The sequence below is a fragment of the Polistes canadensis genome, unplaced genomic scaffold (genome assembly GCF_001313835.1).
Source record: "Polistes canadensis isolate GaletaPanama2010 unplaced genomic scaffold, ASM131383v1 scaffold_210, whole genome shotgun sequence".
NCBI classification, from domain to species: domain Eukaryota; kingdom Metazoa; phylum Arthropoda; class Insecta; order Hymenoptera; family Vespidae; genus Polistes; species Polistes canadensis.
Genome location: NW_014569757.1, coordinates 184,537 through 208,824, shown reverse-complemented (window position 1 = coordinate 208,824; position 24,288 = coordinate 184,537). Strand labels below are relative to the sequence as shown.

The window sequence follows — 24,288 nt, the reverse complement described above, 5'->3', positions numbered from 1 at the left end:
TCTTGAAGCTAAACGAATATATTCATTGAAAAAAAAATATCATAGTAATTACGTTAATTGTGGGATCTTTATTGCTGATTCATATATCAAGAATATAGATTATTAGAATTAGGAATAATGAGATGTAATGAAGGTGAAGGTTAGATTTGAAAAAAGTATCGTCCTTTTCAAAATATTCGTAATTAAAATTAAACGTTTCAAGAGTGAATTTACATATGTTGAAGCTTCAAAAACGTTCAAACAAACAAACAAACAAAATAAATATAAATAAAAAAATAAAAAAGAAAGGCACACTACTCGCCAAATTGTATAATGACCATTTTTATTTCCTCTTTTTTTTGTTTTTATTAAAATCAGAATCAAACGTTGGATTTAAAAAGCCGAATTTGCATGAAACAATGCACGCCTCACACCTATCGACGATTAACGTATTTACGAGACACACCGAAACACATATTAAAACACAAATGACACGGAGAAACATATATATATACACGCATTTATGAAAAAAGAAAAATTGAAAAAGTCAAAAAGACACATACTCATACACATACACACACATACACAATGGTCTCACGCGCATTCGTTGACCACTGCTGGTTTTACACGTTTTATCAGTCCTTTTGACTTTTTATATAGATAGAATTGTACAATATTTCTTAACGGGAAATCGCTAATCACATTATAATTATTTATTTATATTATTATTGTTATTATCCTTATAAATTGAGAACATTGAGAGAAAGAGAAAGAAAAAAATATACACGGAATCTCTCTAAAACATATTTACGTATATACGTCGACAGATGCGTGAGTATTAGTATCAATAAAAAAAAAAAAACACAAAAGATATAAGATGAATTTTACATTTGAACGTAAAAAAAAAGAAAATTGCGCACCGTCGACGTAACTCGTTTATTATATAAAAAAAAAAAAAAATAAACCAAGCATTATTATCATTTCTATTCTTGTAACATCGTCATCGTCGTTATCGTTACGATCCTCGTCGTGGTTGTCGGCCCATTTCGTGAGGCATCACACGTACGATAAAACACACGTGTGTTATATAAGTAATCTGAAAATAAATTATAAGTACATATATTTACCACGCTACTAACACGCTAAATGTTCCCGACGAAAATTTCGGGGAGACATCGAGGGGACCGAGCGGATGAATATAAAATAACAAATAACATATAAAATAATAAAATAAAATAAAATAATAAAATAAAATAATAAAATAAAATAAAATAAAATAAAATAAAATAAAATAAAATAAAATGAGATAAAATGAAGTAAAAAATAAAATGACAAAAAAAAGGCGAATTATATATAAATATAATATATATATCTATAATAATAATAATATATCTATTATTGTACCGAGAGTTGCGCGCTGCGTTTACGATTTAAGCTAGTTTGTTTGTAAATAAAAAATACTATTTGACTCTCTGACACGTCACGTCTATTATGAAAAATGTTGATCCTTCTCTTAAATTCTTTCAAATGTAATCCCTCTCTTCTTCTCCTAATTCTCATTTTCTTTTGATTTCATTTGACAACACACACGTATACTTTCTTTTTACTATCGCACTTTTTACACTAGATCATATCGTTTAATCGTTCAAAGTACACAACGTAACTGTTCGTACGTAAGACACATGCCAATATTGTCCTCCAGTGTGGTCCCTGTATCTTCTCCAGGACCAAACGCAACCCTTATACGAAAGGGCGTTGCCCAAGTCTCGACACGACAATTTCCATCGTTGTCTAGCTCGTTTCTATCACACAACGAATCACCGCAATGTTCGAGATTACAAATTCCAACACCGTTGTTGCCAGGCTAAAACAAACAAATTTACTTTGATCTTTATCAATTCATTTTCTTTCTCTCTCTCTCTCTCTCTCTCTCTTGGTTTTTCTTTATCCTATTAAAAATCATCATTGAATTTGATACTTTTTTTATGTTTGTTTGAATAAAACGATACAAATATTTCTATGGTTGCTATTTATTTGGATTTATTATTTTTATACATTTCTGATCAGTATTTATAATAAAATATTAATGTTTAACGTAAAGGAATCAGTATCAAATTAATTAATAAAAAAACTGTCAATATGTTAAAAATAGATGGATAGATTTATAATAAAATATTAGGATATATCCTGTACACAGAATCATGATGCAATTCTGTTCTGTTATAAATACTGATCATTTATTTAAAATCCTTACAAATGATTGTTTATATTGAATAATATATGTATCCACGGGCCATTCATTTTACAAAAATATTCATCGAAAAATATGGAAAAATATAAAAGCAATAATTAAAAGTTTACGTTTATCTATCAATAAAATAATATAAAATAAAACAAAATCATAGATTACCGTGATAAATTCCTCGAAATCACAAGGTATAAGAACTTTGTCTCTGCATCTTCTAGTTAATACTGTTAAAGCTGTAACAGTTTCTTCTTCATCCGGACCACTTCCAGATCCTTCCGTTAAAAGATCCGTTTGTTCAGTGCCCGTAGAATTACCGTTAACGTTATCACTGACATTTGTAAAATTGTTAGTAGAATTTCTTCCGAGAACAATAACCTTAGCACTCGTTACAATTTGCTGTGATCGTAATCTTGGTGCTCCTATTCGAAATGAATCTTTCGAACAAGGAGAGTAAGATATCCCACACATTTCTTTTTCTTGACGCACGCAAATCAGATAATCCTGATTCGCTAGAAATCTACCATTTGGTAGATAATTCAATGTTCTAAGGGTACCATTTGGTGAACTAAAATATTGAAGACAACCAGCTGGTGCACGATCCTCAAAACCCAATTGGATCACTCTCATTTCCCACATTCGCGAATGAAGTCCATTTGGTAGCTTAAAATCAAGGGTCACGGGTTCGTCGGCCTCGTTTACATCTAAATATACTGGCCGCACGAAAGAGAGAGAGAGAGAGAAAAAAGACAAAAAAAAAATAGAAAATATACATATCTATATAAATATATTTCTTTAATAAACGACAAAAGAAGTGTGTTGTTGTTGTTGTACTTACTGTGCTGCCCGCTATTCCAACCACACAATCTCAAAGACGACTTATTACCATTCCTAATTTCCATAATATCCTCGTCACAGATACCAGTTCTTACGTTGGGTTGACCCTAAAATTATTTTCAAATAAATTACCCAAAGATTTGTTAATGTCTGAAAGGAAGATTAATCTCTTCCGATAGATAAAGCCTTCTTAAGAGGTAGACTTTTCTTCTTAAATCGTAGAAGCGAAGAATTCTTTCGTTTTAAAAATTCAATACAAAACTTTGGAAGTAGAAAAAGAAAAAGAAAAAGAGAAAGAAAAGAAGAGGAAAGAGAAAGAGATAGAGAGATGTTAGTTGGCACCAAGTGTTTGAGTTCACTCTAGATTTAAAGAAAAGTTCTCTCTTACATTTAAGAAAAGTGCTAATGCATTCGCTAAGGGTTAAGTATTTATATGAGATCAAAGATCAACTGTAATGATTAATGTTCTAAATTTAAAATCCGATAGGTGGTACATTTTATAATACAATAATGTAGCATAACTAAATTGGATTTATATATTTATCTAACTTATTATAAATTTATTTATAATATATATGAACATATATATTATATATATATTTGTATTTATCATAAAATCGTTCCCAAACCCCATTAAACAACCGATATTAATCTAATCCAAAGGTGAATTGGAACGTGGAAAGATATGATCGAATTCGCACTTACTATGTTAAAGTGTAAGAAGTCGATCCTCAATTGGCTGACCTGCCTATCGATCTTCTGGACGACTACCGAGCAGTTCATGGGTCGGTCGATGAGGTTCGGGAAACCAGGACTGGTCACGTAGGTCAAATTATTCTGCACCTCTTGATCGCAACTTGCCGTAACTTGTAATGGGAACAAATTAATGAATAATAATGGAAAAAACATTCCCGTCGGACTTAAAAATTATTCAATACATAAATTCCTTATTAACTCTTTCATAAGCTTTCATTTATTTCTTTTTCTTTATTTTTTTATTTATAAATATAGTTCCTTAGAGTAAAAAAAACTTGTCAATTTTATTTAATACGATTCTTAAATAATATTATTTTGTTTTGTATACACGAATATATATATATTACCATTTCTATCTACTCTTAAAGCCCGGTCAATTACGTTTATTTTGTTCTTTTTTTAATCCTAAATAGCCGGGGTTCTTTTCTCGAGGGTAACGAGTCCTTAAATAATTGAAGAAGTTTGAAACGCAATAAACCAACGACGCGGAAAAGGAATACTGTAATTAAATTATTTCTCAATGGTGGCCCACTCGACTATATTTCAGTCAACCTTTTCAAGATAAATTTAACGTAGAAATGAAATAGCCGGTAAAGGTACCGAAGTATAAAAGATCGTGTATGCTCTTATAACTCAACTGAGCAATATAAATTTCATCGTTCAATTACGACCGAACTATCTACTCGCAAATCGATTTTTATAAGAACGCTTTTGGATTTCTTAGAATTTTACGAGACAAAGTAGAGGTGTATATCGTATTTCAAAGTAGTTACACATCAGGATTCTGTATACAGCGATAAAAAATTGCTTTAATAAAAAAAAACTCATTTGTAATATATATATATTTTTATTAACTCGACAATTAAGCTTTGCATTAACTCTTGTACGATAAGTAGTGCTCGTTTAAAGTGCATATTGTAAGACAATTATTTCGCCAATTACTTTCATACAAAATTAATCCCGTCGTTTCAAAAAATAAGAACTTATTTATTCAATTAAAAAGTATTATGAGAGATCCATTATTCAGATAAAGCAATCTTGTTTTACTATTTCCAACCAAAATACGATATCGATAAAATATCATTTTAATCAATTCTTACGGTGATTAGATTTTTACTTTAACTCACATTCTTTACTTATAAATAATAAAAATATATTATACGTTATGATTCTCTTTTATAAAATGTACTAAAAATATATATTACCATCTGTTATATTAGATTAAACATTTTTTTTTTTATTTAATTTCAATTTTTATATCTTCCATGTTGTAAGTGATCCTATTCTATTATAACTTTCACATTAAATATTTGTTCACAAGATAATGAAAAAAGAAGAAAGAAAAAAAAAAATGCAATACCAATATATCATCATCCTATATTAACACAAATAATTAAATAAATTATAATTTAATATATTAACAAGGTTCAATCGTATTCGTTGAAAAGAATAACGTTGAATTTGCTTCGGATTTCTTAATTTGAAATGAAACAAAAAAAATACTGAATATACCTATTACATATGACGATGAGATTTTTTCTTTTTTTTTTCTAAAAAAGAAAACAGAGAAAAAGAAAAAGAGTAACAAAGATGAGACATTCTTATGCCAACCCAACGTTACTTGGTGCTCCGATAACGAGTTCTCATTCAGGCATTCAGTGGCCGTTTTAGAGTCTCCGGGGTTTCATTCAACGGCCGTGTCTCTACCACACATTTACCATCTCGTCTGGTAGATTTAACTTCCTCCTTCGTGTATAGTAAGGGAACAACATTAAAAATTTACGGGGCAACCGGTATCGGCGCTTTCCGAGAAGGAATGCTACTTTGTAAACTTTTAATTCTTTATAAAAGTAGGTGTGAGAAATAAACGACACTGCCAACTATCAAGATACCAAGCCCGATAAATCTTATTTGCAAATGAACAAATATAGATATAAGTAAGTAGATACACGTGTATACACACACATATATCTATTTATGTAAATATTTATATACGTATACATAATATATAGAATAGATTCATATTCGCAAATAAATCGATCCGAAGTGACGTGAAAAAATTCGTAATACAGTATTGTAATACATATGAGAGAGATAGAGAGAGAGAGAGAGAGGTTTATATTTCCAATTAATTTTTATTTATTTAACATTTGCGAATATATACGCGTAAACTGGGAAGATTCTGAACGTGCCCTCTCGTCGCTTAATTTCCCTCGAGAAATATCGTTCTGCATCTTGGAGATACAAATTGCTTTAATCTTTGCCAAAGTAAAATTTCTAACGATAGAATTCATAATGATGAAAGAAAGGGGGAAGGGTATTAAATCTTCTAAGAATGTTCTCTCTCTCTCTCTATCTATCTATCTATCTATCTATCTATCATCTCGCTTTTTCTCTTTACCACCGTAGTAAACATAAAGGCTGATGTGAATTTTCAACGGAGGTTAAAGTCCGATATCTCGCATAATTAAATATCGAGTTAATTGTTCGGCCTCGCGTGGTGACTACTCGACAGGAATATCAAGCAGGATCCGATGGGAACGTGACTAAAGTTAACTTTTACCTAACTTAAGATAGTTTACTAATTATCGAATCACGATTCTATAACAGGAGATTTTCGTGACGTATAAAACGACGCGTATAGAAAAATTTATCATGATTATATTTTTATATTAATTGGATATATCTAACTATCGTTTACACTGTTGTATATTTATACACGTATGTAACATTTGTATATTACATATACAAAATTAGATAAATGATAGGTTTATAACGGTACACATTTATTCATAATTAGAAAAATATACGCGAGTTATTCTCGAGATTGTGACCGAAATTCAATGAAACTAACGTAGAAGATACGAATATCCGGGTGACGAATCCCAATATCCGGATGACAAATCCGTACGATCCAACTGTCCGAGAAAGCACGAGATGTGCGCCATCCTTTTCATCGTAATCGGATTACTTCGATATCCGGATACCTGACGATGCTTTTTTATTCTATCAGCTAATGAATATGATGAAAAATAAAAATACGTCAGTCACACAAGTGATCTTAGTCAAACAATCTACTATCAATAACAGCAACCAATTGTAAGTATATAAATATACCTATATTATAATATATTACTAATACAAAATCGTTATATACAAATTTTTAATTATTTATATTACCTTGAGTTATCTAAACTACGATCTTGTTCTAGCTAAAAAGTTGAATATTATTTATCGATTGTGTCGATCTATTGTATTATTATTACTGTTCTAAATGTTCGCGCTTATAGTTCGAGAAATATAAAATACGATATAAAGAAGGGAGAGAGAAAAAAAAGAAAGAAAGAAAAAAAAAAGAAATAAAAGCACGTAAAGCGGTTTTGTCGGACATGCAAGCCGCGCAAACAAAGTTTTATGTGGGACACGTGACCGACTCGAAAGGCAATTAGGTAACTGTATAATCCCGACCCGCTCATACATTTTTTCTCAGCACGCAAACTCCGAGATCGGAGCTCAATGTTTCCTTATTTCTTTCTTTTCTCTTTCTTTCCTTCTCTCCTTCTTATCTTTTATTTTTTTCGGTTTATTTTTTTTTTCCTTTCGTTCTTTACTTCTTTTTTTTTCTTTTTTTTTTTTCTACCTCTTTTCTTCTGATTTACTATATATACCGACACCCTCCCACACTCTCCTTACGTGCAACCATTCCGACTTTAACAAATAAAATCTCTTCTTCGAAATCTCTCGGTTTCATACTCTAAAGCATGCAACTATACACTTCGATACCGTTAACTAAATCATCAACCTGTTTCAATCGACCCAGTGACCATTCTCTTTCCTTCAGCAAGATCTTCACGATTCGATTGAGAACAACTTGGTGATCATCGAGAATCTAATACGATCATTTATTCTTACACCATAGATAAACTGCCTAAGTTTGACCATAAACAAAATGTTAATATAAACATATATATATATATACCCATACATAATCAATAATTATTCATTTTGTGTGTGGAGAGATTTTTAATTTAAATATAATAAAAATATATAAATTTACTAATATATATTGAATTTAATATATCTGAAAAAGAAAGAACAAAGAGAAGTAATAATATTAACAGAGATATCATGCATATGCATGTGCAATGTTCTAGAAAATGGAACAAATAGGGGAAATAATCGAAAATATAACTCACATATACAACAAACACCAAATCCAAGAGCGCACGGTCCATATGATTTTCCGTTTTGAATACGACATTGATACGTATTCATGCATATCCCACGTCGTCGTTTATCTGAAGCTAGACACTCTTCCTCAACTGGGATTGGAAAAAAATTGAGAACTGGAACAAAACATTACAAAAGTATACGTAAGTGATCGATAAATTGAAGATTACAATGAATTATTATGATCTACGAGGTTTTTATAGATACATTAATTATTTTAAAAAGAAATTTTACTTTCCAATTTGTTATCAAGTTCAATTAAAAGTAAAGAATATATAGAGAAAACAAGGAATGTTACTTAAAATTTTAAAAATTAATCGAACATAGCAACACACTTGTTGTTCGTCATATATTTTTACGTGTATTTAAAAAAATTGTAGAAACAATTGTAGATGATCATAAATATATTAAATTCATTAAATATAATATCCTATGTGGGTTCGAAAGTAGGGAAAATCTAATGTTAAATATAAATGAATAATATAAATTCTCCAAAATTAAATGATTATTTATGCAACTTTTTATTTTTGATATTCCTTCGTTTGCCTCCCTTACATTTGTTCGTTAAAATTCGATAAATATTAAACTATAACTGAATTTAAAAATTGATTACGAACTCACCCCTTGATTGTGTTTTTAAATCAAGCATCTCTGGTTGATGTTTGATTCTCCAATCGAATAAACCGAACGACCATCCACAAGTGTTTACTGAAAATAGCAAGAGAAGAGCGCAAATGATCGCGAAAAGTCCTCTGGACTTTCGCATTGCTCCTAATCACGATTGAGAAAACAATTGTTTCGACGTTCTATTATTCCCTTATTGATGATCGTGATACAAAAATGACTATAGATCGTTGAAAACATCGATACACTCACAATTCTTTCGTGAAACTTTATAAAATTTGTTTATTCATAGGAACAAACCGAAATACCGGTTGATCAACTAACCGACTAACTCACTGACTGACTCTTGCAAGTCCCATAGGAACACCGTAAGACCCCTCTACGATCATCTTCGTTGATACTGTTACAATCGTTACCCTACTATTCACATGCTTTCTCATTTCTGCATATATGTATGCTAATTAGCCTATTAATAAGCAGAAATATCGGAATTTTTAATAATTTATATTTCAATAAAGTAGATAACGGGGTATTACACAATAATACTAATAATACTAATAACATAACATAATTTAGATATAATAATACTAATAACAGTATTATTATATCTAAATTAATAACACATACACTATAGTATTTTCTTTTACTAACATACAATATTATATTTTATATTTATATGTAGTATTATATATACAAGATATATTACATATCGAAATTCATTTCTTTATGAATAATTATGGAAATTTTAAATAAAAGAATAATAAAAATTCAAATAGTACAAATTCATATAATGGCGCGACTAATTTGACCAATGGCCTTCGCCGATTCATATCTCGTATAAAAAGTCTTTGTTTTTTAAATATTACTTTGTATTATTTTAAATTTGTATATTAAAGTATTAACACTTTTCAATGTGATTTATACAAATTACTGTAGCTAATAAAATTTAAAAAAAAAAAAAAGAAAAAAAAGGTTCATGGTTAATCGGATAAAAAATAATGTCTATCAGTTATTATGTTTGAATTTTTTCAGGTTACTTATACGAATACTATATACTTACATATAATTTCTATGAATTTTGTATCACTTTCTCCTCTCTAATTGCATATAATAAAAATAAACATTTTTAACACTTTATATTCGCGGTTCTTAGTTTAAAGAAGAAACAAAAGATGGTTACGACATAAAACAAGGAAAGTAAAGTTGATTCCAAAAGTTGCCGGACAGAGGGCAGTTATTACGACGAGAATATACTAACCATTTCTCGAACCTCATTGCACTCTTCTCGTAAAAAGCATTATTATGCGTAATACATATATATATATGCATACAGTGTATGAACTTACAATTATACATACACATATGCGAGAGCATGCGCATATTTGTGTTAACGTGGGATTTTTTTGATATCAAATAAGATATTGAAGAATCTAATAATTGTCAAGGAAGCAATAATTAGGGACTCTGCTTTAAACCATTGTTTTGGTAAGTGAAAATTATTTTCTTTTGATAATATTTCAGGTATATATATATATATATATATATAAAAAAAAAATTAAAAAACAAAGAAAACAATCCAAATTGGTAATATCGACAGGGACGATATGCAGGATCGTCGTGCTGGACTGCTGAGAAATACATAGCTACACGACTGTAGCTGATGAACCTTTTTTTATACTACTGGCCAATACGATGCATGAATAGTAATAATTTAAAAGCTGGTGTAATTATAACGGTAGTTTTGATAATCGTAAATAATCTTGTTTCAGTGAAAATATAACCTCACATTTACTAGGACTTATTGTGCCTTAAATGCTTTCCAGTGTATCACCTGTCTTATCACTTAATACACATAAAATATAAATTGCGTTCTTTACTATTATAATATATTCTATTTATATAGACACATATTATCAATGAAAATTATCTTTTTAATTGCATAATTGATATCCATAATATCGGTGTATATATTCCTATGTCGATATTCAACAGTATTGCCCATCGTATATCCTCAGTCATATTTTTATGATGTCTTTATCTTTTTAAACATAGATACAGATCTTATATAAAGATGGAATCTTTGTCTTTTTTCTTAAACGTTGTCTACAAGACAACGATATATATTTTACTCATAAACAATTTGCAAAGTTAGTGAATCTTAACTTTGCATTGCTAGTGACGGTTCTTATGTTATTTACTTAGTTAATTGTTTTGTGGTATTTGTGGTTCCTGAAGAAAGAACACGTTGTTAAAACAATAGTTTATTGCTTTATCGGTAAGTAACTGGAGTTTTATATCAATACTCCAGTATAGATAATATTCAGAGTCTTACGTTTGTAGTATACTATAAGTCTTTAATAATTAGAATATTTTCTAAGTTTAAATAAGTTTTCTAAAAGATCTTACCGATCCTAATGCTTTATCTATTCTTTATTCATTCGTATTGCACTTTGATACTTTCAGAAAGTGTGTAATGGGTGATCTTTCTATTCGTGGATCAACTATGCAAAATTTTGACGATCTTGATATAGAAGGGCGCAATCCTTCTCATCTTTCAGAAGAAGACAAGGAAAAGGTAATGAAAAGCTATGACTGATTCTGTGTTAAAATATTGTAGAGAATAATAAATGTAAGTTATTTACTTTAAATTAATAAAATTAGAATCTATATATTAAAATAAATAAATTTAATTGGTAACCGCATATTTTTGTAATAAGTTTTCTTACATTTGTAAGAGATTGATGTTTTTCATACAAAATTTATCTTCTACAGGAAGAACATGACCGAAAACGTTTAATGCGAAGCAGTGTAACTGCTGAAGATGGCACACTCAGACCTGTGTATTCCAAAACAGATGATGGTGACATATGGTGCCACATTTGTAACATTGCTCTGTTTGGAGCACATAAGTTGATAAGTCATAATTCATGTAACCGTCATAAAATTAAGTTGGACGAATGGCCATATCCGGTGTTATTATGGTCAAAACGTTCTGATATCGCGAAAGCAACTGCTCCTGTACAGTCAACTACTATTACGGATACTTTAGCTCCTGGTGAACCAGTACCGCCAGGAATGGAAGATCAATTAACAAGAACGACAACGATTCAAGTGAGTTTAGATCGTCACAGAAGTTCACCGCTTGTTGGTCTTGAATATTTACTTGAACTTGTGGACAATGATTCCTGCGAACCCAGTTATACATGTGTATTGTGTGATAAACGTGGTGATCCACGTACTGTGATGGCTCATATTACCAGTTACAATCATCGAATAACATATTTGAATAGACATTTTCCAACAATATCGCGAGCAATTACTGAATTACCGCGTACTCCTAATTACAAACGTGGAGCCAATGAAATATCAGTGTTAGCAGCAAAAAAAATAGAAGAACGATTCGGAAGACTACAACCTCAATTAGTAGACAAGAATCAATTTGAAAAAAATAAAATGCAATATATAAAAAGGATATTTCAAGACTATCATTTTAGGTAAGTTAATATATATTTTTTAATTCTATGTACCTTAAGTGTATGTTTAAATTCTATTTCTTCTTAGCAGTATCCCAAATTTATAAAATATTTAAATAAAACATGTTTTATTTAAATGTCTATTAAAAATGGGATCAAAATCTCTAAGTATATTTTCTCTGTATTATTATATTATGTATAAAAGTAATAGAAAAACTTCACCAAAATTGTAACAATTGATTAAAATAAGTTATCTGATATTACCTTGCAATCAAAATGGTTGTTTCCTACATACAGGGAAACACCTGAGTTAACATTAATGGAAGTTTACGATGTGAGATGGGTGACAAACTTTGAAGAAAAGATGGCTGAAATTGCTGGTAATAATAGTAATAAGAAAGGTGAGTATATGATATATATTTCTTTTATAATAGTTACATTAATTGTGTTGATTAGTGCTATGATATCAAAATTTAATTTCTCGCATTAAGATTCTCAATCATCCGAAGAGAAAACAGATGGCAAATTTAAAAAGGAAGAAAAGAAGCAAGAAAGATTATCACCGAAGAAAACAGAATCTAAACAAGATGTTACAAAGTCGTGAGTTGTCTATAACTTTGTAAAAGATAGATCGAATATATGGGACTAAAATTACATCCTATATTTATCATATAAACGTATTTTACAAACATTTTTAGGGTCTTCAAGATACGAATTCTTACCAAGGATAAATTAAATTTACGTAAACCCAGTGAAAAAAGTACGGATAGTTTAAAAAAATCACCTAAACGTCCATCCGATGAAACAAAGTCACTCTCATCTTTATCAAGTATATCAAGCAGTCCATCGCCATCTCGTTCAAGGTCACGTTCTCCTGTTCGTGGTAGAAGAAGTAGTGTATCGGATAAGAGTAGCAAGTATCGTACAAGATCGCGATACTCTCGTGATCGTTCGCGTTCAAGATCACGCTCACGTTCCCGATCACGATCACGTTCGTTGGAACCACTTCGGGAACGGGATAAGTGGGATAAGTATCGAGAACAGATAAGACGAGCCGAGGAAACACTCGATCGTGCGTTAAAGTTTCACGAAAAGAATCCTGAGAAACATCCTTCGTATCCAGACGAGTGGAAAAAATTTTGGAATAGACGATACAAAGAATTACAAGCCGATGGTAAGGACCCAAGTAAGCATGACTTCAAACCAGAATGGATTGAATTTTGGAACAAACGAATGCGCGAAATTCACAATGAACAGTTACAACAAAGAAAAGAAGAAATAAGAAAACGATTGGAATTATCGGAAGAAAAACCTCCTGAGAAATGGATTCCACCGTCAAGTAGACGCGATAGATCACCACCTCCTTCAAAACGTAGCAGACATCGTATTGATAGTGACGATGAGGTCGAATACGTAGGTACAAAAACGATTAAAACAGATTATTACGATCGTCACGATCCACGAGAAAGGGAATACGTTTATTCTTCCTACTCGCGAGGAAAAAGTAATATGTATCGTAGTTATTATTCTCGAATTGTACCACGTACTAGACCTATCCATTATGCGACACCCTATCCTGTAAAAGATAAATCACCAAGTCCACCGCCAAAGGAAGAAGTACTGAGCGAAGATTTAGAAGTGGTAGGATTATTAAGACTTCTGACAGCTCTCGAGGGTCAGTTAGGCTCTTTAGGTCCTAAAATAGTGTCACTTTTATCGCGAGCATTAGCTGCCGAGAAAGCTAAGCCCAATTCCGCTGAAGAATTGCTTTACGACGAAGAAGTTAACGTATTGTTCGAAACAGTCAAAGAGAAATTAAAGGGGCAGCTTTTCGCTGGCATGATTGAAAAAATGGCTATCGCTCCGACGAAAACAGCAATACAAAATATAGCGCAATTATTACACAAAGCAACCGAAAGTAAGAAAAAAATGGACGAGGAGAAAAAGAAAAAACACGAACTTTTGGAAGCAAGTAGAACTAGCAATTTTGTAAGTGGAAGAACTGTATATCCTAGACCCGTAGAGATGATTACACCACCAATTCATTCCGAACCAGTCACTGTTCCTGGCGTAGGTACTGTAGACAAAGTTGCAATAGCTCAACAAATAGCTGCTGCTCTTGTTGCACAAGGTAGATCGAATGTGTCTCAGGAAGAATTAGAAACATTAATTAATGCAGTAGTTGGTATGGCTGAAGCATCAAAACACTCAGACAAGCCTGTTACTACAGCTGACTTTGTGAAAGGCTTGGCTAGTGGTGGTACTGGTGTAACTGGTAGTATTACAAGTGGTGTTACAACTGGTATTACAAGCACTTTTCAAAGTAGTATATCAACATCCGCGTCTACTTTAATAACTCCGACGTTAACCGATACCGTAGATCAAGTTTCAAGAATGGAGAATTTATCGGATACTGATTTAAAGACATTATTACAAAATTTTAAAGATCTGAGTACGCATGAACAACACGGTCTTATAAATTTTCTTAAAAAATTAGAAGCTACTGACTTACCTAGGGTAGAAAAATTAAGAGCATTCGTTAATTTAAGCGTCGTAATACCTTCTAGTTTACCATTAACAAAAAAATCACCTACACCTGAACTAATCGAAATGTCGACGAGTAAGACTAACAGAAAAGCTTCGCCGTTTTCAATGCGTAAGGGAAATCAAAATCCGTCTGAGGAAGAAAACAAATGGATACCTAAACTAGATATGTTTGCTAACGACGACGAGGAAGAACAACAGCAACAAAAGAAGGAAGAAGATAAGTCGAAAGTGAAATTGGAGTTATCAGACGACGACGACGATTATACTTTCGAGGACATTTACAAAGCAGCTGATAAAAATGTAAACGAAAGTGAGAAAGGAAAAAAAAAGACACGTGCTTTTTCAAAATCTATTTCAAATTCACCGCGCTCCTGGTCTCGATCACGTTCACCTTCACGTTCACGATCACCAGCAACGAGGACTTCGGACGTCGCGAAATCTAACGATCCCAATGCGATCCTAAATGAAACTAAACGTTTAATAGCTAATATTATGGGCGACCTTCCAAACAAATACGTACCAAAATCACATATAAATTTTGCTAATGAAAATTCGGAACAACGATCCTCTGCTTCAAAGATGATAGATCATAGTTCATCCTCGATAGCTCCGATGCAACAAAACTTTTATAATCAAAATTATGATCCACCAACTAATCAGCCACCACGACCGCAAGCTCCACCATTAACTTATCCGAATGTTCCTAATCAACAATTCTCAAATTATCCACCTCAACCGCAAGTTTTTGGTACTAATCAGAATTACATAGACAATGGTTATAATTATCAAGGATATGGCAATATAAACAATCAAAATCAATATGGTTCACCGTCAACTGTACCACAAAACCAGTATTCTCCACAGCAAGCATATGGTGCTTCCACAGGATATGGTGGTCCTCCGGGTGGTCATCCATCCGGATATCCTCAACAACAATCACCTCAACAACCGCAACAAGCTCCATATGGAGCGTACCCACAACAGCAACGTTTTTATTAAACGTTTCATTCTATAGATAATACTAACAGCGCGTTTGTCGATAAGAGAAGACCAACGACTAATAACAAATTTTATACAAATCTTATTGATAATCGATCCAAACAATGTCTTTCTATTTCTAGTTGTTTTTAAAAAAATTTCTTTCAACCAACTCAAAATGGAATTATATTAATAATTGTTTCGTGATAAAAATATCCGATTCTTATGTTAATTGTAAAAAAGGAAATATTACTATCCGTATATATTTACGTTATAAAATATACGGCAAAGGAACTTTTTATTTACATTTAAAAATTCCAATTGTTTTAACCAACATTTATTTTTGTTAAATGTAAAAAATGCAAACCGAACTAATCAACTGCGTTTCCTTGCATTACTGCTTTCCAATGAACACTTCTTTTTCTTTTTCTCTCGTTCGTTATGACCCCTACGTTCGAGAGATTTTGAAGTATTGTTACATTGGCTTCTTTTTTCTTTATACGTGGTATCTGTTTTTTCTTTTTCCTTACAACTTTATTGTCTCGAAATTAATCGCGCAAAACCTATCTCCTTAACGTGAAAATTGTACAAGAAAAGTGAATGCTACGAATGAATGTGTTTTGTATTACTGTCGTGTGTGTGTGTGCCCGATCGATACGTCCTGCGTAATAAAAGAGTAAGTAATAATGCAGTGTGTTATATTGAACTGTGCAAAATATTTATACACACACATATATATATATATATATATATATAAGATAATTCTTAATTCTTGATACAAATTTTAAGGAATGATAAAGCATACTAATGTAAAACAAAAAAAACAACAAAATTGTTGTTCAATAGCTTTTAACTATTTAATTTTATCATCTTTTCAAGTTTGTATTATTAATTAATAATTGTCTTGTACATTTTACAAAATATGTGTATGTGTATATATTATTACTAATTGCAGTATGATGAACATAAAAAATTCATGTGTTATATTATACACTATCCGATAATATAAGACGTCTATTTAAGTTTCACTTTATTTTGATTCTTATTATTATCATTTTCTAGACATTACAGAGAAAGCTGATGATAAACATTGTACACCGGAGAAATCTAAAAGAATGCTGATGCCATAAAAAAGAAAGATAGAAAAATGAATAAATAAATAAATAAATATAAATAAGGTATCGAGATGATACACACAGTTCCAGATAATCGAGCAACTATTGTAAAAGTATGAAATTGAGCGTAATCACGTGAAAATAATAATTGTAAGGAGATGAAAAAAATACATCAAAGTTAATTCATTTATTTCCGTAGTATTTTTACTCTTACCATTTTCGTTTGTATATAAGTAAACATCGAAATTCTGTTTTCATGATCTAGAATAATATTATTAATAATAATAATAATAATAATAATAATAATAATAATAATAATTTAAAAAAAAATTAGATGTGCCACTTAAGCAAAAAAAAAAGTACGCGAGCAAAAATGACGATATTCTTCTCGTGCTTTATTGTTACAGCAAATAGTAATTTATTGAAATATCAATATACCTGCTAACTACTATTTAATAATTGCACAATGACTAGGTTCCAAAGATTCCGGGGATCGTTCGTTCGTGCCTTCCCTTTTATTTTCTTTTTTTCTTTTCCAATAAGAAAAAAAAGGAGCAAGATTAGGCTAGACGAGCTTATCGCGAATAATTAAATAGAAGCAGCACAGGTGACGTGCAACAGCAACAGTTTCATCACATATTTACACTTTTCTTTACACAATAAAGAGCAAGAAGAGAGAGAGAGAGATAAAGACAAGAACATGAAAGAACACGAACTAAAAAAAACTACGACTATTTCGGTACGAGTCCTCTGGTCTTCGGATAAACTGGAGTCGGAATTTGTTGCATCTTTGGAACGCTTCTTGGCCTAATCCTTGCCGATTGTAATCGTGGTTTGGAACGTAATTTAGCATTTGAAGCATCAACATCGATGTCTCCCTCATCTCGAAGAGCCTCTTCAAGCACAGCTTGGATTGTTGGTGCAATAACTGGTCCGTGATAATCCGAAGTTGTTCTAACTGGCATATCCAGATCTAAATTCAAAATATTTTCTCCAGCATAACGACACCCACGTCCCATTGCTAAAGCAATTCGAGCATATTCGGAAATTGGTCTACGTGCACCAGGAATTGACGTAGGACGTTCTATCGTTTCTATATTCGATGCTTCCGGATTATTCAAATTCCAACAGTCTTCTTCCTCGTCATAATGTATCCTAGATAATATCTTGCTTTTCTCTTCCTCAGGAATAAAGTTTTCGATTATCAGATATTTTAATTTAAGCTCCTTCATTAATTCATGCTGCGTTTGTTCCAAGTCACGTCTATCTCTGTTAAAGTCATTGGTAACGTCATCTAATTCTTGCTTTAATACTTGCAACTTAGTAAAACATCTTCTTAACTTTTTAGATTTAACATCTACTTCCTGTTGCAAAGTAGTGTATGTTTCTCGTACACCAACCATAGTTACTTCCTCGTCTTCTAATTTTTGTTGCATTTCAACTTCGCGTTTTTTACGCTCGGCAATCTCCGCAGCCTTCTGCTCCAATGCTCTTTGCTGTTCATTCGTATGATCAATGATATTCTTCCCACCACACAGCATCTTGCTTTCTAAATCTTTTATTCTCATTACAAGGTTCTCAGTCTCTTGTTTCTCAGCCTTAAGTTGCTCGGCTATTAATTTCTTATCTGTTTCGATGGTCTTGTTATTGTTATCCTCTTCTTTACTATCCTCCGCATCTGATTCTGAATCTACAGCAAGATCGTCTTCTCTCTTTTTCTTCGTTTTCCTCTTCTTACGTTGTACCATACTTTTCTGAGCTAATTTCTCTTTTAAACGACCTATTTCTTCTTGATATTGTCTCAAAAGTGCATCCTTAGGATCTTCATTTATTCGTGGCTTGTTCTTAATATTCTTAGCACGATTAGCATAACGCAATGTCGTTAGCGTTTCATCATAATTATAACTGGCAGGCCCAATATTAGCAACCATAATAGTTTTCGAATTACCTCCCAAAGAATCTTGCAATAATCTTGTAAGTTTTGAATCTCTGTAAGGTACGTGAGTAGTTTTACCATCAACCAATGCCGATATAACGTTACCGAGAGCAGAAAGGCTTAAATTAATTTTACTCGCTTCCTTCAGTCTTTCACCGGACGCGCCGGTTTTACTTTGTCTCTCGCTACCAGCGAGATCGACTAGATTCAAACGACCTACTCTAATACCGCCATTATCACCAATGGATCCCATCTCAATAGTGATCAAAAATATTGCGTGTGAACGAGAACTATGCTCATTCATGTTCGTAGCACCGATCGTCCTATTTTGATTACCTTCGTTCATTAAACGTTGAATTTCCGCAGCGCTTTTACAAACGGCTGTTGATAAATCCTTCACGAATACACCAGACTCTGGTTTTTCTTTAAGTTCGAATCGAAGACTCTGATCACGATGAAGAAGATCACGTATCTCTTCTTGATAAATTTCTAAGTAACTCGCTCTCACGAGATATTGCATGTTTTCTGATCTTCCTATGTGATTAAATATATGCTCGAATGATCTTGGAATGATACCACGTCTTTCGTGTTCCATTTTCGAGCCTTCCATCGTATAAGTTTTACCTGTACCAGTTTGACCATAAGCAAAAATGGTACCATTGAAACCATCCAATACCGAGGAGACCAAAGGTCTCACGGTTTCTTCGTAAAGTTCTTGTTGGGTCGAATGCCAATCGTAAACAGCATCGAAGGTGAAAACCTTGACATTGTCCGTTGATGGATCGTCTCGAGGATGACGTATTTCTACCACTCCTCTCGACGGTATGACGTCGACTACACGAATATAGCCTCGTGCAGTTTCCTTCTCGTCCATTGGCCTGCATCTTACTACAACCTGGACGCACTGAGTTGCTACATCCGCTGCTGTCGCCGATCCACCCCCCGATCTCGAACTTTTTTTCTTCAAACTCTTCGACAAATTATTATCCGACTTATCCATTATTTCTTAGGATAAATCAAACGCGTGCGAAGAAATTTTACCTATCAAACAAAAACAACAATTTTTACGTCAACATAATAATGATTAATCAAATTTAATTTTCGATATAAAATAAATACTATACAATGATAAATTAAATAGCATTTTTGTTAATCCTTGTCATGATTGTGTACGAAATCAAAAGGCAACTTAGCAAATTCACTTAAATTTAAATATCTTTTAATTGTATAAAAATCCTTATTTATTTAATTATATCCTTTTACGTGACAACGTTTCTTAAAATAATTGATATTGATGAAAAAAATGCAAATATAATAAAAATATAATTTTTTTAAATCTAAAGTTGTCAAAGGACAAGCTAATTTCTACGACTAAGCATGTATTTGCATTTACCTTTTTAAACAGTTTATGAGTCCTGTCAAATATAAGACGGAAAGACAGGATTTAGTTTAAAAGACTGATTAGACGGATAAAAGATCGACGATTCTTTGGGTTCCTGTTCGTAGATTATACTCTTCTGCAACGTATCGGTATTGATCCATTGTTTGCCTCTAAGACTCCCTCCGGCACTGTCAACACGCGACTCGTGTTGTCGTTACGTCTGTTATTATCGACTTTCAACAGCGTAACGCCTTAGTGATCATTAATGATTTAAACTTACGCGACGTGATATCAGCCGTATTGTGACGAAAATACACGACGACGTAAAATCCTTGGGATGAAATAAAACGAAGGCATGACTGGTATCTCTCTCTCTGCCTTCAAGAAACACACAACTGACAGCGGCAATAGATATAGTATATAAAATAGATTAGTTACTCATAATACCGAGTCTGCGCACTGAACCCCTTCCGAGTCATTCGAGTTACCCAATCGATATCTTACGCATGCGTAGTAGTATCTATTTTATTTACGCGCCAAAATTGATTTCTCTAATCTACGGATATACTTTTAAACTGTTCAACTGTTTTACCGACCAAAACGGTATTGTTATGTTCTTTAACAGCCAATGAAGCTCGAGTAGCTTCTTCCCTCTAACGTTTTAAAATTCAAACAAATTTAAAGGACAAGTCTTCCCTCAAAGTAGACACTGTATGTTGGTAAGTATTATATACATATTAATCGCGTCATGGAAATGACGTTAAATATTGTATAGCTATATTCGTGGCATGCAAGTCACTTACCTTTTATAACCACCAATACCTGTATTTTATTATAAAGTTCTAATGAAAGAAACCGAATGAAAGATTTTGTCTTATATATGTATGTAATTGAAATCAATGTCGAAGAATCAGAGATTTATTATATAAGTATACGGACTACGGCATACAAGTTAAGGTAAATAGTTATACGTTCGAAAGCGTGATAAATTGTAAAAACATATAGGACATAGTCCACTGATACTTTCTTATTTTATAAGCAAGTTGGTAAGTGAAATGGAATTAAAAAATGACAGAAACTTTACTCTTTTTGTTCGATAATCTCGTCTATATTATTTTATATTAAATATTATAATAGTCTGTCTAATTATTCATTAATATTTGTCGATAATTATATATACGTGTATATTACAAAATATTATCATACTTTTTGTTAGACCTTGAAATCAAATAAAATTTAAACTGAAATTTAATGTGATATTGTAATTTCAGGGAAAATGAAATTGTGGTTGGTGATCATTCACATTGTTTTGGTAGCTACAAATATATGGGTCACAGCGCATTTTCACGAAGAACTTCCAGAAGATAATGAATTTGCAGAGTTTGAAGATTTTGAAGAAGATAAACCAAATTCAGCAGCTCCTTCTGATCATATAACGGAACATCATAAGGAAGCAGATTTAAATGAAGATTTTGAAGAAGATGACGTTCTTATTGTTGATGGAGATAGTGAATTTGATCATTTTCAAGATGAGGAAGAATTTGAAGGATTAGATGTAACTGGTGGAAATGCGGGTTCTAAAAGCGATGAACCATCCACACTTACTATTACTAAAGTACCATTGCATTTGCGTGCGAGATGGGATAGTTTCTGTTTGGAAATATTGATGGTAGCTGGACTTTTAGTATATTGCATAAACTATATCGCAGGACGTGCTAAAAATGGACGTATAGCGGAATGTTGGTTACAAGAACACAGGCAACTTTTGTTAGAAAATTTTACTCTTGTAGGTGATACAGGAAAATTAACGGAAAATGAATCTGAAAATGGTTTGGTCAAAGAAAGCGAGTCGCAATACAGCTTATATTGTTCAGGTCGAGTTGGCTGTGATTCGATGTTAATAGAATTGAAATTAGTTAAGAGACAAGACTTAATTGCAGTATTAGCACAATTAGTACGACCACAAAATGACCAAGCGCATATAAGAGTTGATCTTGCCAAAGATGAAGTTGATAGTTTTGTATTAGCAATTGCTACAAAACGAACTGCAATACATTTGACAAGAGACATGGCTGATATTAGCGTTTACTGTCCTGAAAAACGACCTGGAGAGAAATATGGACTTCCAGCAGGCTTTTATGTTATGCCAGAAATAGCTGAAACAGCTTCGGTTATTTTAGATACCAAAGTTCTTCAAGCTTTTGCCAAATTTGCACAATATATAGATTATATCCACATCAGTGATCAATATAGTGGACCTAAACAACAAACGTAAGTGTGTACATTAAAATCATTTTTCAAATATAGATAAATACAAAAATAATAAATATTTTATTACACTTAACAATGAAATTATTTTTAGAGAAACTACTCAATTAACAATGCCTGAGGTAAAAAAAGTATTACTAGTCGGACTAAACATAAGTATAAAAGGGCGTACAGCTAGCCCAGAATGTCAAGAAAAACTAAAACTTCTTCTTCAACTTACATTTTACATATTGGATAAATTACGACGTTTCAAATTATCCAAAGAGGTATCCAATTTTTCTCTTTATTTTGTTTATAAAAATACAAACTTTAATCGATGTTACTAACAGTTTATCGATTGTTATATAGGGTAAAAATAAAGCGGATAAAAATCGGCTAAGAGTGGAGGAAGCATTTTTGAAAACAACGCACGCGGCACGAGTCGAAGCCGCAGCACAGAAACGAGAAGAACGTAGAAGAGCTGAAAAAGAAAAAATGCTTCAGAAAGAAGATCCTGATAAGCAAAGAAAGTGGGAAGAAAAAGAACAACGTAGATTGGCAAAAAAACGTGCACCAAGAATGAAACAACTCAAAGTTAAAGCTTTGTGACCCGATGCGGATGTCACTGTTGCATGTGACGAAAGCTCTAGGCAGCCGTAAGTAAATTGTTTAAGTTATTTGCTTAATTAGCGTTGTTTTTAAAAACTTTGTAACAGCATCCTCCTCTTCATATTAGACATAAACTAGGAAACTAAAATATGCGTTATCAAAGAAATGCATATATACTTAACACGATTCAGAGTTATTATTTCATTTTATCAACAATTCATCATAAGAAAATACAAAGTTATTTTTTAATATATAATAATATATTTACTTGTCATTAGCTACTTTATTTATATATCTGTCAAACATCTTTTTATTTTATTTGTGTTAAAAAGTTATTTTGAGCTACTTGTTTTTTGAAGCAATCTAAAGTATGATATAGTATATCAGTGATATGTTTTGTCTCGATAACATCTTAGAAATATTCTGAATGTAATTAATATGTGAAGTACGATATTAATAACAATACAGGCGATATAAATATACCTAAATGATTCCTTAATCATACAAAGTCAGAAACGAACAGATTAATGTTTATACTCGTCAATTAATAAGAGTATTCATCAACTTATACAATTATTTGTAAATTATATTTTGTTCCTCATATGTAATATATTAATTGTATTTCTATTTATTTTGTAGATATCAGAAATTAAAACTGAAAAACTTTGATACGATAAATATAGTTCTATTAAGCAAATTAAATGCAATGATTTCATGCTGAAATCAGAATTAGAAAAAAATTATATATAAAATTTAACAAACAAATCTATATTGAAGTTTTTGAATTGAAGTTTGAATACGCATATTATTCCATTTGAATATGCTTTACCTAATACAGCCAACTATAAGGCTGAATTTTAATTATAACTAAGAGACTGTTTTTATTAAATCATTTATAAAAAAGAGTTAATTTCATTCATTCAAGAGATTAAAAGCATATATTATTAATAGAATAAAAGGTGCATGAAAGGGGTGTATGGATTTTGTCTGAAAAATAAGTACTCCTAAATATAAAGAAAAAAATATGTAAGTAACTTTTTTCTACCGCCGTGTTGTATTATCGTGTCCTAATATACAATTTAAAAACAAAAACAAAACTAACTCTACATTACTTAATACAATTTCCTTGAAATATCATGCTCCTTTCTTGCTTATTATTTATATATTTGTTATACGTTAACAGATATTAGCATTGAATGCATTTTATAAGTATTGTAAATACCATATATTGTAATTATATAAATAATACGTATGTACTTGAAAATACACTTATTTCCAATGGATTTTTAATATTATACAAAATTTACAAGACCCTCCAATTGTTGAAATCA

The 24,288-nt window shown here is 31.6% G+C and overlaps 4 protein-coding genes across 7 annotated transcripts; 2 read left to right on the top strand and 2 right to left on the bottom strand.

Moving 5' to 3' along the window:
• Positions 1–1,305: 1,305 nt before the first annotated feature.
• Positions 1,306–8,699, bottom strand: LOC106790016. Its single transcript, XM_014754649.1, has 6 exons — positions 8,669–8,699; positions 8,014–8,163; positions 3,767–3,927; positions 3,063–3,168; positions 2,390–2,937; positions 1,306–1,843 (listed from the first exon to the last, which is right to left on the bottom strand). Exons 1-6 carry the CDS (start codon positions 8,694–8,696, stop codon positions 1,625–1,627), a joined length of 1,212 nt encoding a protein of 403 aa, XP_014610135.1. The 5' UTR covers positions 8,697–8,699; the 3' UTR covers positions 1,306–1,624.
• A 1,227-nt stretch (positions 8,700–9,926) lies between these two features.
• Positions 9,927–15,958, top strand: LOC106789999 (uncharacterized protein CG7065-like). Of its 2 annotated transcripts, none has more exons than XM_014754614.1 (6): positions 9,927–10,156; positions 11,135–11,246; positions 11,444–12,165; positions 12,442–12,545; positions 12,636–12,744; positions 12,843–15,958. In XM_014754614.1, the coding sequence occupies exons 2-6, from the start codon at positions 11,145–11,147 to the stop codon at positions 15,688–15,690; spliced, it is 3,885 nt and encodes a 1,294-aa protein (XP_014610100.1). In that variant the 5' UTR covers positions 9,927–10,156; positions 11,135–11,144; the 3' UTR covers positions 15,691–15,958. The 2 variants fall into 2 exon arrangements, with proteins under 2 accessions (XP_014610100.1, XP_014610101.1); XM_014754615.1 differs by lacking the exon at positions 9,927–10,156 and adding an exon at positions 10,786–10,946.
• A 998-nt stretch (positions 15,959–16,956) lies between these two features.
• On the bottom strand, positions 16,957–20,526 carry LOC106790000 (kinesin-like protein KIF3B). Its single transcript, XM_014754616.1, has 2 exons — positions 20,114–20,526; positions 16,957–19,761 (listed from the first exon to the last, which is right to left on the bottom strand). The coding sequence occupies exon 2, from the start codon at positions 19,718–19,720 to the stop codon at positions 17,516–17,518; it is 2,205 nt and encodes a 734-aa protein (XP_014610102.1). The 5' UTR covers positions 19,721–19,761; positions 20,114–20,526; the 3' UTR covers positions 16,957–17,515.
• A 210-nt stretch (positions 20,527–20,736) lies between these two features.
• LOC106790001 (coiled-coil domain-containing protein 47) lies at positions 20,737–24,240 on the top strand. Of its 3 annotated transcripts, XM_014754617.1 has the most exons (5): positions 20,851–21,058; positions 21,373–22,372; positions 22,464–22,635; positions 22,718–23,004; positions 23,597–24,240. In XM_014754617.1, the coding sequence occupies exons 2-4, from the start codon at positions 21,378–21,380 to the stop codon at positions 22,955–22,957; spliced, it is 1,407 nt and encodes a 468-aa protein (XP_014610103.1). In that variant the 5' UTR covers positions 20,851–21,058; positions 21,373–21,377; the 3' UTR covers positions 22,958–23,004; positions 23,597–24,240. The 3 variants fall into 3 exon arrangements, with proteins under 3 accessions (XP_014610104.1, XP_014610103.1, XP_014610105.1); XM_014754618.1 differs by lacking the exons at positions 20,851–21,058; positions 23,597–24,240 and adding an exon at positions 20,737–20,820 and having other exon boundaries at positions 22,718–23,558; XM_014754619.1 differs by lacking the exons at positions 20,851–21,058; positions 23,597–24,240 and adding an exon at positions 21,129–21,147 and having other exon boundaries at positions 22,718–23,558.
• Positions 24,241–24,288: the final 48 nt, after the last annotated feature.